The 15,401-nt window shown below is 58.2% G+C and overlaps 1 protein-coding gene across 2 annotated transcripts in view; it reads right to left on the reverse strand.

The window, feature by feature from the left end:
- Positions 1–9,139: 9,139 nt before the first annotated feature.
- Positions 9,140–15,401, reverse strand: part of ARHGAP19 (Rho GTPase activating protein 19) — a 71,850-nt gene continuing 65,588 nt past the window's right edge. For both annotated transcript variants that reach the window (XM_034776608.1, XM_034776609.1), the window contains exon 12: positions 9,140–14,762. In XM_034776608.1, coding sequence (XP_034632499.1) covers positions 14,706–14,762 — 57 coding nt within the window. In that variant the 3' untranslated portion in view covers positions 9,140–14,705. The remainder of the gene's footprint in view (positions 14,763–15,401) is intronic.

A 15,401-nucleotide genomic window follows, 5' to 3' on the forward strand; every position in this document is an offset into this window, starting at 1 on the left:
CCATGAGTCTGGAAAGGACCAGCTTGAGTCCCAAGCCGGGACCGGCTGCCGGACCTGCGGATATAGCCTGTAGAGACCTTTAAGGAAACGGCTGACCATTGGGTTAGCAAAGACCAAGCGTCCCTCTGTGCCCGAGATGGCGGCCCAATGACGACATGGACGGTCCCTGCTGCTTGAGGTGCAGGAGATAGTCCAGTCTAAGTGGCACTGAGGCAAGCGTCGGAGACGGGAGGAGCTGCTCCAACCAGATTGAAAATCTCTTCCATTTGGCAAGGTAGGTGGCTCTTGTGGAGGGTTTCCTGCTGCCAAGGAGGATGTGTCTGACTTGATCAGAGCAGGAGAGCTCCCGTGCGTTCAGCCATGGAGCTTCCATGCCATGAGGTGGAGCGATTCGAGGTTCGGTCCTGCATGATTAGGTCCTGGAAGAGCAGCAGGGTGACGGGGTTTCCATGGACATTTCCAGGAGTGATGTGAACCAGTGCTGGCAGGGCCAGGCTGGCACTATCAGTATCACCAAAGCTCGGTCCCTGTGAATCTTGGAGCGCCTTGTGAATGAGAGGGACGGGCGGGAATGTGTCTAGAAGATGGCCTCCCCGTGGGAGGAGGAACGGGTCCACGATGGAGCCCGGGCTGTGAGTCAGGAAGGAACAGAATCTCTGACGCTTCCTCTTGCATTGCGTGGCGAACAGGTCTATCTGGGGAAAGCCCCACTGATGGAAGATTGAGGTCACTACGTCCAGGCGAAGGGACCCCTGCAGCCATGCATTAATCCTCTTCAATGAAGATGTTAGAAGGATAATTTACCGTTTAATAGACTAACTCTCCATTTGCTGCTGGTAAGTGCAGTCAATGCATTTCTCTGCGGTGCCATAAACAGCAGCCGCTCTGCAGTCACACCATGCCGCCCGGTGGGTTCCGCTGATGACCCAGGCCCTGGGACGAGCAGACACATTCTGCTCTGCTTTGAAAGGAGTTTGTCTGGAAGCCTGTTAGCCTCATTTCGATTCCCGTTTGTGCCAGCATCCCTGAGCTGGGAACCCATCTAACATGAACATAAGAACGGCCGTACCGGGTCAGACCAAAGGTCCATCCAGCCCAGTATCCTGTCTACCGACAGTGGCCAATGCCAGGTGCCCCAGAGGGAATGAACCTAACAGGCAATGATCAAGTGATCGCTCTCCTGCCATCCATCTCCACCCTCTGACAAACAGAGGCTAGGGACACCATTCCTTACCCATCCTGGCTAATAGCCATTAATGGACTTAACCTCCATGAATTTATCCAGTTCTCTTTTAAACACTGTTCTAGTCCTAGCCTTCACAACTTCCTCAGGCAAGGAGTTCCACAAGTTGACTATGCGACGAAGAACTTCCTTTTATTTATTTTAACAACAAAGAGCCACTCGGCCCAGGGACACAGTGGGGCTGCCGTGACTTTATTCATGAAGATGCACCAGATACAAGAGCCCGTCTTTGCTCCGTATTTATTGCTAGCTGGAGGCTGGTCCAGCGCTGGCAGGGAACCAATAAATCGTGTGCCAGTTGTGCTTACTCTGCACTTACCCCAAAGCGACGGTCGTGAGCTTGCGACTGGCGTTGGGATGGCAAGGCCAGGGCCCGGCAGCCCCAGGAGAAAGTCATAGTCCCTCCACCCAGAACCCGGCCCCACTGATGGGTCTAGCCAGCATCCCAGCCTCCTGCCCCGAGCCGCTCGCCAGGGACATTCTACAAGGGATCGCAGCAGATCTCCACCTCCTGGGGCAGTGGCGAGGGGGACAATTTCCTTTCTCACAGCAGTGGCAGGCTCTGATGTTACAAAAGCAGGTGCTTAATGGGGCTGGGTCCCTCTCCCGCACCCCACAACGTCCCAGCCTGATCGGCTCTGCCCAGCTGCTGGCCTGGATGCCGTGGGGGCATTTTTAAGTTTAGTGAAACTTACTGGAAATATTCCTTGAGTGTTTTTGAGAGTTTGCTGGAAATGTCTCCATGTCAGCCCCTGCCCTGGGCACCCCTCCGTCACCGTCACGGGCCCCTCCTGGATGCCGTTCTGCCAAGGGCTGGCATCTCAGCCGCCACAAGTGGCTCCAATCCCTGAAGGGGGTTCCCATGTGCTAAACCTCTGGTGCAGCACAGGTCCTAGCACAACCAGCCTGCCCGGCTCCCTGCCCTCGTCGCCAGCTGCCATCACAGGAATCCAGGCCCTTTGTTTCCTGGGTGCCTGTGGAAGCACCAGGAGCCAGCCCCATGCGTCTGCTCCATCCTGGGAAGAACTCTCCACGCCCAGCGTGAGGGATGGGCACCATGGAGCAGGAAGGGTGCCCTGCCAAAGGGATGGGTCCAGCAGGGTGCTGTGTCCCGGGGGGGGCCCTGTCGTTCCCTGACATGGCTGGATCTGGCTCACCCCAAACGAGGGGAGCAGCCAGGGGGTCCCCCCAGAAATACCCCCGCTGCTGAGTAACAAGGAGAGCACCAGCGGCATCTAGTGGCTGATGTGTTCCTCCCGGCTCATGCTCCCAGGCAGGGGGAGCCGTGCTGGGCCCTGGCCCTTGGCTGCCGAGGTCCGGGCTGTGAGCCACAGTCGCAGGCCATCTTAGGCACCCAGGGCTACAGGGCAGGCGGTGACACAACCCCTCGCTGCTCTGAACCCCCACAACATGACAGAGCCGGAGTCTCAGTGCAGGAGCCAAAGGGGGCTTCCCGGCCCCGTGGGGGCCCAAAGGGCAGGAGCTCTAGGAAGCCAGCCAAGCCCTGTTCCCACGGGAAGGTCTGGAAGCCGCCAGCCAGCAGGTGCTGCACGGCCCCTGCTTTGCTCTGGAGGGGCCCAGTTCCTCGCCCAGCCGCCAGCGGTATGGACTTCTCACGCGGGTCCTGACGCTTCTTGTCCCCGTAACGGCCACTGATGCCGTGTCCCGCGTCCCGAGTTCCCCAGGGCTCTGCAGAGTGAGCCCCACGCTGGACAGGCAGCGAGCTCGGCCCCGGCAGGCCTGCAGGTCCCTCTGGAGGGAGACAGCAGCGTCCCCAGCTGCTCAGCACCCCGTGGACGCTCTGGGAGAGCTTTAGACGTGGACGTCATTGTCCACTCAGACCTGGACCAGGCCACTAGGGCCAAGGGCTCTTCGCTTGCGGGGGTGGCTGGGGGCTGCGGTGCCGAGGAGCGGAGGCTCCTGCAACCAATCCAACAGGGCCCCAGCTGTGCAGAAGGCAGGTCCCGTGCCCCCCCAAGGGATGCAACGGGGGTGGACAGGAGCTGCCCTGTTGGCAGCACCCTGGCTCGGGGTTCTACCAGGTGGCGCTGGAGGGAGCTGACAAAGATCTAACAGCTGGGCTCCCTGCAGAGCCCCGGGGACCAGCCAGCGGCCCCATCACTGGAGCCCCCTCCCCATGTGAGGATCTGCTCACGGGCCGAGCCTGCCACCGCGGAGCGGCCTTGGGACTCCTCTTGGCAGCAGGTGAGGTGGTAGCGTCACCGCTGACCCCGGCTCCCGTTGTCCCCAGAGATCCCGTGGAGGGGAGCCAGGCGCGGACAGGCTGCTGTGCTGAGCTCCGCTAGCCTGGGTCAGGCCCTGCCGCCGGGAGCCCAGGGCTGGCGCTCTGCAGGCGTCTGCATCGCCAAGGGGCAGAGCTGATGGCCGTTGAAGAGAGATTCGATTCGGGGGTCCAGACGGAGGAACTGCAGAGCCCCGGGCCCGTGGGAGCTGGGCTCCGCACTGCACGGGCAGTGGGCACGGACCATGCCAGCCTGTGTCTTTGCAGGAGTCAGGAAGGGTGAGCAGGGCACCAGCCAGGGGAAGGCTAGAGGGGAGGCCAGTGCAGGGTGAACAGGGAGCAAAGTGCCCAGTCTGGAGCCAGCAGTCTGCAGCACGGAGCTGCTGCTGGCACCCGTGGACGGTCACCTCGAACCCGCCACAGGGCAAGGGTCAGGATTTCCCTCCTCGCCATGGGACACCGTGCAAGGGACCCCGGGTACCAGCAGAGAGTGTGGGCTGGTGGACCCCCAGAGCCACCCAGGAAGCTCCCAGTGGGAGGGGAGGTCTGGCCACGGCTCACTATTTAAGCCAGAACGAGGCACAGGAAGTTGTCTTGACACCCATGTGACTCCTTGACCGGCTGCTCCATTAGACCCTGCGTTCCTGCCTGACTCCCGGGCCCTGCCTTGTCTGGATCCCTGCTCTTACGCCCCACCCCTGCCTACGGACGCCGTCTCCGACCCTCCTGCTCTGACCCACTGGTCTGACTGCCTACATCCCGTTCTACAATCTGCACGGCCCAGCCAGCCACGAGCCTGTCGCTTGCAATCCTGCGAGGGTGTCGTTGCCTTGGACCTCAACGTAGCTCCTAGCAACCTCGGGTATCCCCTCAGACCAGGGGGGCAGTGGCCATCCCCTGGGGCCCCCTACCCAGAGATGCCCCACAGCTCAGTCGTTAAGCCAAGCTGGCCTGTGCTTAGTGACCTCCAGGCACACTGAGCTACGGAGCAAACCAGCCTGGATCCAGGTCATTCGGCTCCAGGCGGAGCCAGGGTCCCGGGGAGCTCCGCTGCGGTCGCTAGGAGCATCAGGGACTCACCGGCTACAGACGGGCCAGGCAGACTGCAGCAGAGAGGCTGGGGTTACATGCAGGGGCCTGTTCGTCCAGCAGCAGCCTGGGCCAGGGCACTCGTGAGCTCCAGGGGTTGCTGAACTGGTCCCCTCCTGGAACCTGACCCGATTTCCAGCGTCCCGCTGTCCTGGAATGAGTGAGGCCAGCGCTGCTCAGCTGCCTTTGCAAAGTCCTGTGAGATCCGGGGGACGGGCCTGACCCTCGGCTGCTGGAAATCAGCCAAGCACCTGGGCTCAAGTGGAGTCTGCAGGTTCACACCAGCGGGTTCTGAGCCAGGGAGCGAAGTGTTGGGATTGTCTCCAGCCCCGTTGTCCAACAAAGGTCCTGCCACGGCCCCCACCCCTCAGGCTGGTGCTACATTAGCGCAGAGTCCACGGCTCTGGGGCGAGCCCTTTGCTAAGATCAGGGAGGATCCAGGCTGCAGCCGCTCTCCCCGCTGGGAGCAGCAGGCCCATTGGGGGGAGAATCGCCAGGCTGCTTTACTGCAAGGGGCGGCTAAAGGGGCTGTGCCCTCGGGGGCAGCGATCCGCGCCCAGCCGCACGGCCCGTGCAGGGGAAAGCGGGGGTCCTCGCCTCCACGTGCTCTTTGCATTTCTGTTTTATTCACAGCCCAAACTCCCTCCCTCCCTGCCCTGCCGGGCCCCCAGACACTAACCCACGTCAGAGCGAGCAGCTAGGGCCTGAGCCCTGCCCCTCGGATCCCCAGCCTGCCCCACATGGGGCCGACCCTCTGGGCCCGGGGGGCTCGTTTGCTCTGCTCTAGCTCCCCCTGGTGGTCCCGCAGTAGAAAGGCCGTGTGATGGAGCGGTGTGGTCCAGCCGGGAGCAGATGGATTTTACACAGGTACCCTCCAGAGGAGGGCCCCTGGCTGCTCCCTCCCCGGGGCATGGTGAAGAACCGGCTCTGAATTTCAATTTCGTAAGGCAGCATTTTGCAGAAAGTCAGGCCCATCCCCATAGGGAAGTGTGTGGGGTCTCGCTCACTCTGTCACACCCGCGTACACATGTACAATTGCACACCCAGCCCGATTCAGGGTGACGGGAAGAAACGGTTACTCACAAGACGCGTTGCTCACGTCCAGTCCAATGAGCTGTCTGCGCCATGTGCACACTCGTCAGAACGTTTCCCTTAGCAGCTCCCTCGGGTCGGCCGTGGAGCCCCTGGAGAGGCACCTTCACGGTACTGAACATAGGCCCCTGCCGACCCGGTCACACCTCACTCCCTCCTTGCCGGCTACTCTGACGAGGGGAAGGGGGAGCAACACACCTCGAAGAACAAGAGTTATGAGAGGGGAAGAACTGTTTTCTCTTCTTCGAGGGATTGTTCATATCGATTCCAATTAAGTGACTCCCACGCCTGACGCAGGCGGTGGGGTCGGAGTTATGGAATCGCTGATTGCAGCACCGCTCTGCTGAAAGCCGCGGCGTCTCTGGCGTGCACCTCTCACTCCGCCATCGTCCGGAACGTACGCACTGAGGGCCAGGTCGCTGCCCTGCAGATTTCTCGTACTGGGGCCTGGGCCAGGAACGCCGCTGAGGCCTGGGCACTCGTGGAGTGTGCAGTAAGAGCCGGGGCTGGGCCCTTGGCCAGCTCGTAGCACGTGCGGATGCAGGAGGGGATCCAGGAGGATATTCTTTGAGATGAGACTGGAAGCCCTTTCATCCGACCCGCCACCGCTACGAACAGCCGGTTCGACTTCCTGAACAGCCTAGTGCCTTCGATGGAGAAGGCGAGTGCCCGTCAAACATCCAGGGAATGCAGCCTCTGCTCCTGGCTCCTTGCATGGGGCTTAGGATAAAAACAGGCAGGAAAATGTCTTGGCTAGTCTGGAAAAGTGACACAACCCTAGGAAGAAAGGCCGGGCCAGGCCTGAGTTGCACCTTATCCCTGTGGAAAACCGCTGCGGCGGGAAGAGAAATCTCCAGAGGCAGACGAGACCGATCTCGACCATGATGACCACGGTGGTGCTGAAGGGTATTGTGCTGGGGACCAGTGTCGAAGTGATGATACGGGGGACCAGTGCTGAGGTGACTGTGCCGGGAATCCGGTGCCAGTGCCGAGGGTCCAGTGCTGCTCCTCCCGCGGTGCCGGGGAAGGGGAGCGTCGCCCTGCTGGTGCCATGCCCAGAACCCAGTGCCGGAGAATGGTGTCTTGCCAACAGTGATCGGGAGCAGCGTCGGGGCGAACGGTGCTGGACTGGCGATGGTGATCTCCTCAGCATGGCTGGCTTGCCTCTAGACGGAGCCGGAGAATTGTCCCTGACCGCTGGGGGCTGTGGTGCCGTCATGGCAACAAGATCCCTGGCAGCCTCAAAAGTGTCCGGGGTAAAGGGCAGCTCTAGCTTCTCCACCTGGCACTGCTCCGGGGAGTCGCCGGGCACTGGACTCGCCGGTCCCCTCAGGGGAACCGAACTCAACGGTGCCAACTCCTGCTGTTTTGGTGCCGAGTGCTCCTTTGCGGGACGCACTAGTGATGTGTCTGCTGGTCCCGCTGTCTTTGGCACCAGGGAGCGCCCCCTCGGTCTTCCTATGCCGCTTGTGAGGCACTGGTGAGTGGGAGCAGTGCCGGGGAGCACCAGAGCCGAGGGTGTCTTAGGTTAGAGTCCTTCCTCGGCACCACGTCACAGGCCAGGGCGCTCCGTACAGACGTGCTCGGTGCCGGGTCCTGACGGTCCGCGGCAGGCTGGGGCCGAAGAAGAGCAGATTCCATCCGCAATTGTTTCAGTCGGAAGTCTCGCTCCGTTTTCGTCCTGGGGCGGGAAAGCTCTGCAGATTTTGCACTTGTCTGATTGGTGCGCTTCCCCCAGGCACTTCAGACACGAGTTGTGGGGGTCGCTCGTTGGCATAGGTTTGCTGCAGGCTCCGCAGGGTTTGAACCCCTGGGCTTGCGGCATGTCCCAGAGCCCAAGGGGGAAGGGGTTAGGGATTGGAGGAAAAAACCCACTCCCCAACCTTGTCTATCACTATAGCCACTAACTAAGAACTAAACTACAAGTATCAGAAAGTACGTGAAGGGAAGCACTTGCTAGGCATGCGGCCGCAGTTCCAACGACTGTCACTGGCCATACGAAGGAACTGAGGAGGGGCCAGGGCGGCAGGGTTGTATATTCAGCGCCAGGAAGGCACCACTCCAGAGGGCTCCACAGCCGACCGACAGGAGCTGCTAAGGGAAAACGTTCCAACGACCGTGCACACAACACGCACTCCTTGGAATCGATATGAGCAATCACTCGAAGAACTCCACCTTCCCTCCCAGCATCACAACTCCAAACACGGCAACGAGCCCCAGAAAGGGAACTTTATGCCGTGACACATGGAGGGAGGCTGACTCCTGAGATGAGCCAGGCCAGACAGGAACAAGCTGCCCCCAGAGGTGGCAGGAACAGTGGGTTTTAGTTCTTCCCTTTTCATGCAGGAGGGTATTAGTGGGATAGGCACAGCGCCACCCCCTGTAAATTACTTTTTAACTGGATCTTGTCCCCGTTTCCCCCCCTTATTCCCCCTCCATCTGCGCCCTGCTGGGACTTGCTGGGCTTCGCGGGGCTAAGGGGCAGCACAAGCAGTGGCTTCGCTGTTAACTGAAAGCCCTGGGAGAAGCAGAATCACAGACACTCTCCCTGGACATCTGGCAGTGGGAGGTTGGAAAACGCCGCTCACTCAGCCAGCTCCTCGGACACCGTGCGAAATAGGCCGGGGCAAAGTCCTTTGCAAGTTGCTCCATGATTCAGATGCACCCGGCTGGGGCAATGCCAGCCTCAGGCTGCCAGGCGGCTTCCTCCTCCCCCAGCAAGGCACAGACCAGTCTCTGACACTGGAGGGAGACAGTCCCAAGCCATGGAAGAGAAAGAGAAATTAACCAGCAAGGCCAGAACTCTATCCTCATGACAAGCCTGCACCTGTTCCCATTGACGCCAGTGGCAAAGCGAACATCGGGCCAGGCCCAGCCAGCTGCAGCTCTGCCTACTGCCAAACAGCGAGGGGCTCCGAGTCCCCTTCTCCCCATCCCCAGCATGGCCCTGGGCCCCCAGGCGGGGAGGAGAGACCTGACCACTCGAGGTAGGCCCAATGCCTGAGCGTCTGGGAGGAGGAAGCCCTGACTGGCTGGCTAAGCGTCTCAGCCCACATTGCTCCCCAGTCTGCATTTGACATTAATGGTTTGCACTAAACTCAGCCCCTGGGAAGTTCCCGCTGAGAGGTGCCACCATGGAGCCCAGCACCGGCTGAGCGTAATGCTGGGCACAGCTTCCAGCTGGTCTCCGCCCAGAGACTAGCCCCGGAATTAAACTCCCAGAACCCCTGAACACCCCCTCCAGCTAAGAGAGGATCAAAGCAGGATGGAGTCCCGCAGACGAGCTGCCAGCCAGACATCGGAATCCCAGACGAGGCTCCAAATTCCATGGGAGCACAGCCCAAAGCTGTCTGCATCTATCTTCATACACCATTTAGCAGCCCCAGCACAAAATCTAGTGCCCATTGCCAAGGGGATGAGAGGAAAAAAAAAAAAAAAAAAGTCGTTTATTCACCCAGCCAAAATGATCACTTGTTCCAGGCAAACTACGCTGTAAAAATGATTTTATAGATCTAATCCTGTCTCCAATCCACACAATGCAGCCAGTGCTGGGGTGAAACATAGCAGCTGTTTGACAGCTCCCAGCAACACCACATGGCCGTAGAAGAGATTAAATGAAAACCACATGTCAAATTGAAACCAGGGTGAAGTGATTCAAGGCGATTTTAATCATTGATTTCAATGAGGTTGCCGTTTCGTAAAACTAATTTGACAATTTGTGCTGTTAAAAATGTATTATGAAGTGGGTTTTTCCCCCCAGTGCAAGTACGGGCTGGGTATCTCATCTGAATTTACAAAACTACTATTGGCAAAAACCAAAATATTGGAAATGAAGGCCGCAATTCCTGTACCTTTCCTCACGCCCAGGCCCATGACTTCAGTGCCCCAGCTCGGCTGGGTAAGCGGAAGCACGGGCGTAAGTGTTTGCAGTATCAGCAGCTAAATCTGTATTTTTATGAAAAACCTCTTTGTGGCATAAAATCGCTGTCACTTCGAACCCAAATGTGTCAGGGTTAACACTGCGAAGGGAGTTCCATTTCCAATACACGAGTAAAGTCCCGGGGGCCTGTTTTTCAACACAGGCCATCTTTGGGTAGCAGGGGGTAGACATTTCAGATTTAGGAGCACAGGACCCCTGGTTCCAGACCGCCAGCTCCAATGACGGAGGGCAGCCTGGGCGAAGCATTACAGCTCTCTTGCCTGGTAGAGGCTCACGGTACGGGAAGGGAGTGTTGGTTGCAAATGGTACACAGGCTGTCTGCTTCTCCAGTTTGAGTCCGAGCTCTTCTCACAACAAGGACATTAATGAGGCCCTGGGTTGGTCTTTTACAGCCCAGAGGAACATTTTAAGTGTGAAGGTTCTTGGCAGAAAAAAAAGACTCTAGAATCCAAAATTCTACTAAGAATCAGGAAACGAATTAAACAAGCACAAAACATCCACTTCAGCTATTTAAGACGATGAAATGGGCAGAAAGCAAAGAATGAGCAGAGTACACATTTAAAAAAAAAATAGTTTACATTTTTTTAAAAAAGATTTAAATTAAAAACTCTGATTTTCATCCACCTGGATTAAAAGTGGCGGGGTGCTTATGGAGGCCAGCTGAAGGAACACTCCATCAGCATGTGTGGGGGACCCCTGCTGCTTGCAGGAAACCTTTAAAGACCCCAAATGGGTAGGAGCGTGGCTTCACAGTGCCTCTAGGGATGGTGTCCCTAGCCTCTGTTTGCCAGAGGCTGGGACTGGGCGACAGGGGATGGGTCACTTGATGATTCCCTGTTCTGTTCATTCCCTCTGGGGCACCTGTCATTGGCCGCTGTTGGAAGACAAGATACTGGGCTAGATGGACCTTTGGTCTGACCCAGTCTGGCCATTCTGATACGCCTCCTCCCCTCCACCATCCCGCAGGGTCAGTGCTGCCCGAGTCACCCTGCCCATGCCCAGCTGACAAGACCAGATGAAGGGACTGGCTTGGTAAACAGCTATCCCCCCACCCCGCAGCAAACAAACCCACCCCCAAATCCTCACCGAACAGCAGGAGGTGACTTAGTGAAGCCGAGAATAAGCCACTGAGTGTAGAGCGCTAACAAGCCTTTAATATGGGAACTCCCCGTTAAGGCATGGAGAGGAGACGCCAGACTGATCATACACGCACGTATAAATAAGGACAGAGATTAAAAATGACACCGAATGCCTGGGCTCCAGGGCTGGGCTCGCGAGGCCACTTCAACAGCGGAGCCACTCCCAGCTCAGCCCAGGCTAGGGGTGCTCCGTAGCTACTCCAGCCCCTGTGCCCATAAGTGACGAGTTGGCACCCAGTGGTTTCTGGCAGCTCCTGTGGCCTCTGCAGCTGGGCTGGCAACGCCCAGAGACACACCACTAACCCCCTCTGCCCACAGGACAAAGGGTGCTGCCAGCGGGGCTCTGATCCCTTGTGTCCTGCACTGAAATCCCCACAAAGTCCCGGTAGAACTAACAGTATTTCTGTGGAATCCAGAAACCCTGCACTGGGGCCAGCAAGAAGTAACCCAGTTAATAGCCACGCCAAGCTGGGATCTGTCAGGAGCCTGAACTCTGCCCTCCTTCCCTGGGGAGCTAGGAGACAGGCAGTGCCCCTGCGCAAGGACTGAGGCTAGGAGCAGAGGCTGGAGGGAGGCACTAACCGGGCACCTGGCCTGTCTCACTGGGTAGAGGGGAGTGGCCAATGACCTGGACCGGAATAGCACCAGGCTCCAGTGAAGGGGCTGCCCCTGCACAAGGACCACGCTGGCTGTTCAGTGGGTCTCTGGCTCCGTGGAGTGTTTGAATGGGGGCTGGGGGGTGCATTCAGGAGGGTTGTGCTTTCCAAGGGTCACCATTCAGGGCAGGGGCATGCACACGTCTCCTCACAGGCCCTAGCGCCCCATCAGGCTTTCCAGCATCACTGCTGCTCTCGTTCTCTGGGGGAGCTCACCTGCCAGCAGCACCTCCTAGTGCTCGCTCCAGCGCCCCACGCACACAATGCTGCTTGCTTGGGGCAATAACCGTTACTCATCTGCTGCTAGGTGGAGGTATCCGTCTGCCCAGCCGCGTATTTGGATACAGGCTATTTACAAAAGGGCTCCTGGGGGGGGTCTGTACGGGTCCCATTTACCCCGGCACGGCCTCGCAGCAATACGAGCCCCGGCTCTACGTGCTGGTGGACACCGCACTGGACACACAAGCCATGTCCTTACTCCCTCTCTGGACTCTCCCAGGCCAGAACGCTGGTCGAGAAACCCCTTCCTGGGACTGAGCTGTTCCAAATAACCTCACGGGATAGAGGCAGCCCACGGCAGGGCTGGGGCAAGCCTGGCCCCCACAGCAATGCCAAGCAGCCCCTGGTGGAACTGAGCCAGGCCAGTCGGGATCCCAAAGGGTTACCTGGCACGTGCCCAGAGCCCCAAGGCCATGTGTCAGCTGTCTCTGGGAGGGGCGGGCCATGGAGGATGAAGGATCCGATGGAGGAGAGCATGCTGGGACCCCAGTATTCATTGCTTAGAAATGAGGGCAGGCATGGGCCTCATCCTTCCCCAGGACCTTCAAGCCCCCCCCACTTCGGTACTGCAGCCAAAGGGTGGGGGGTTTGTGAGCCATGCAGAATGCAGGGCTAATGCTGTTCAGCTGGGAAGGACAGAGACAAACCTCTCCTAGCTGGAAAACGAGGCTAAGCACAAAGACACAGCATGTCCTTGAGCCAGGTAAGGAGAGGCTGCTCCTCTCTGTATGCCAGACAGAGCCCCATGCGTGGCACCGCTTCGGGAACATTTGAAGGGGAGCTAAAAACCCACTTTTCCTCGTAGCTGCCTGTGAACGTGAAGCAGTTTTGAGCCTTTATCAGTAAAGTGACTCACTGCTTCATTAAAGGGGGGCGGGGGGCTGGAGGGGTGGAGTTATTTTAGATTAACACACAAATCCAGTACCTCCAATTGACTCTCTGTTGGCAGGGTTTAGGGATCCAAAGAGGGGACTGGGAGTCTGGCCATACCCACCTCTGCCACTGTGTGGGGTGTCCTGGGCAAGTCACGTGCCCGTTGCGTGGCAGCACCAGGAACAGAACTCTAGCTCAGTCCCAGACCTCCACTAGCAGTGCCTTTCCCACTGGGCATGCTACTTCTCGGACACTGGACAAACCGGGGTTAGGGACCTGCACGCACAGCTCTGCCCCGTGCCTAGAGCTGGACTCACATCAGTGCCCAGGTCTCTGTTCACACCTCATGTCACCACTCCTCAGACATGGAGAATCTGCCATGGATGGAGTTCTACCCCTGCTGACTCTTGAAGATTAGGAGACAATTATAATTGGATTGCAGTGATTATTTGCTCCATCTAGGAGGGCTGAGAAGTGTTTAGCTGGCTCCCCTACTGATTAAATCTTTACTTCACAGTGGTGATCTTGTGTATCTCCATCTACCACAGTGCTCGCAAACAGCCATGTGGCCGAGGTATCGGCTTAGCACAGCACTTCAGCTTAATGAGCCAGACAGCTGCCAGTGACCAGCTGCGACTGGGGCTTATTCTGCGTCTAGGTGATTTCATCCCGTTTCTGCAGCTCTGAGCCGAGATCCAGTCTCCTCCCGCACCTCAGGGGACAGCTTGCTAACTGATTGTTCAGGCAGCCTGAAGTCCCTGCCAGTCTTAAAGGTGTATGTAATCAGCATATTGGTTACAAAACACAGCCTGCAGGCCAGTCTTCGGTACCACTGGCAGAGGGAGATACGTATCCCCGGGCACTGGGCCTGGCAAACCTACCTCCGGCCATCACTTGGAAAGCTGCCGCCAGCTTCCAGCACCCACCAAGCAACACCCTCGCCCCTGCACAGCTCCCATGTGGACTCTGCCTGGCTGCCATGGCCACCTGCTTCTGAACCATGGGAGGTCACACCGCCATGTTAGCCCCAGACAACCTGTCTGCCCCCCTCCAACCCCATTTCACAGTCGAGAGCTTCTGCCTGGCTCAGCACCTCCTCGATAGAGCTGTCCCCTACTTGTCCTCCAGAGACCTCGACCATGGAAACAGCCGGGAGGTGACAAGCAATGCTGAATGCGTCAGGCAGCCGGCGGCCGATTAGAAAGGAGACAGACCTTCCGATGCCTCAACGGTCTTGGCAATCAGCCGTGATGGGAGAGGAAGCACAGCAAAGGGGGGTGACAGGTACATGGAAACACAATCCACTCCAGCCGCAGTGAAACCTGCCTTCCAGCACGAGACACGGCCCTTGCTTAAACAAGCACTTTAAAGTATCCCTCTATAATTATGTCTGACCTTTAGTTAGAGACCACGCAGTCTGTTCCCGGGGCTGGTCTCACTGTGCGCTTTCTACGGACTATCCTGTAAGTAGCAGGGACTGTGGCTAAGGGGCTCTGTTAACATCAAGATGACGAGAGTTTATTCTGGAATCTGCTTCTTCACCATTTGACATGAAGATGTCACCCCCCAATTCCCCTCCTCCCGCTGCCATTCCCCACATCCCTGCAGCTGCCCAGGGGCTGACATGGCCAAGCCAGCATGCAGCCTGTCAGGAAGGCGGAAATGACCCCTGGGGTTGGGGATCCCCCCTCATCGATACCCGCAAGGAGAGACCAGTGCACAAGAGCTAGCAAGACAGAGTTAGCTGCCGGGACGTGGCTGACCGTTCTGGTTGTTGATGGGAGGCAGGGGGTAAAAACAAGACAAACGTGTTAAAAGCTCAGAGAGCGAGAACCCGGAGCACTGAACAAAACCAGTGAATACAAAGCTCCTGCCTTTTTCCAACGGGCTCTCCGGCCCTTCCTCAGACCCAGGGTCAGACACCCTGCAGGTGCTTGGTTAGATAGTGGTTTGCCCATATTAACAGAAAGAAGTCAGAGTCCTCACTATGCTCGCAGCAGGCCCCGTTGCAAGCCAAGCCCCGGTGAGCTGGGTTAGAGGGATCGCTGGAGGCTGCGGCACTCGGTCCTCTCACAGCTTGAGATGCAGCAGGCATTATTCACAGCTTACAAGTCCACACGTCTGCCGCACACACGGGCTGGTGCCTGGCTGCTCAGACGGACGGCTCCTTGGTGGAAGGCGCAAGGGCCTGCAGATGTTTACGGGAGTCCTGGGCCAGAGGAATTACAGCGGTTAATATGCCCAAAACGCGGAGTATAACTGAGCATGAAAGGGTCGTGTTTCTCTCCCCGCAAGCCCGGGTCTCGGGGCAGCCCCAGTGGTGGGTGTCTCAGCTATTCAGCGTCTCCTACGAGCTGGCACACTGTATGAACAATCCCTACAGGGTCAGTAACTGGTCGCCCTCCTTTCTCCTCCTCTAGGACCCGCCAAGCCAGCACCTATCTCTACCACCACCATGCTGCTGCTCCTGTCACTGTCCCTCCCTCGGACACCCGCTGCCAGCCCAGCAAGTTTCAGACAGCGCGTTTCCTGACAGCACAGTCCTGGGAAGTGCCTGGCTGGGGCTGCCATTCAGCCCTGGGACCTGGGATGAACTCCCTTCCCAGGGGGCTTTTAACCAGGCCCTAGAGCAGGCCCAGCACATTCCAAAGCACCACACCGGCTGCTCGCAGGCAGCCTGACAGCTGCACCTAGTCAATCTGTTCACTCCTCCCCACTCATTCTGGGTGACGACGTTTGGAAGCCCAGCGTGAGACACCCCCTCCCTGACTTCCAAAGGGGCCAAGCACACACAGCAGGCCGCAGCAACCCTCATCTTTGACACAAAGAGAAAGACCCAGGGCACTGC

The sequence above is a fragment of the Trachemys scripta genome, chromosome 7, assembly GCF_013100865.1.
Source record: "Trachemys scripta elegans isolate TJP31775 chromosome 7, CAS_Tse_1.0, whole genome shotgun sequence".
Lineage (NCBI taxonomy): Eukaryota > Metazoa > Chordata > Testudines > Emydidae > Trachemys > Trachemys scripta.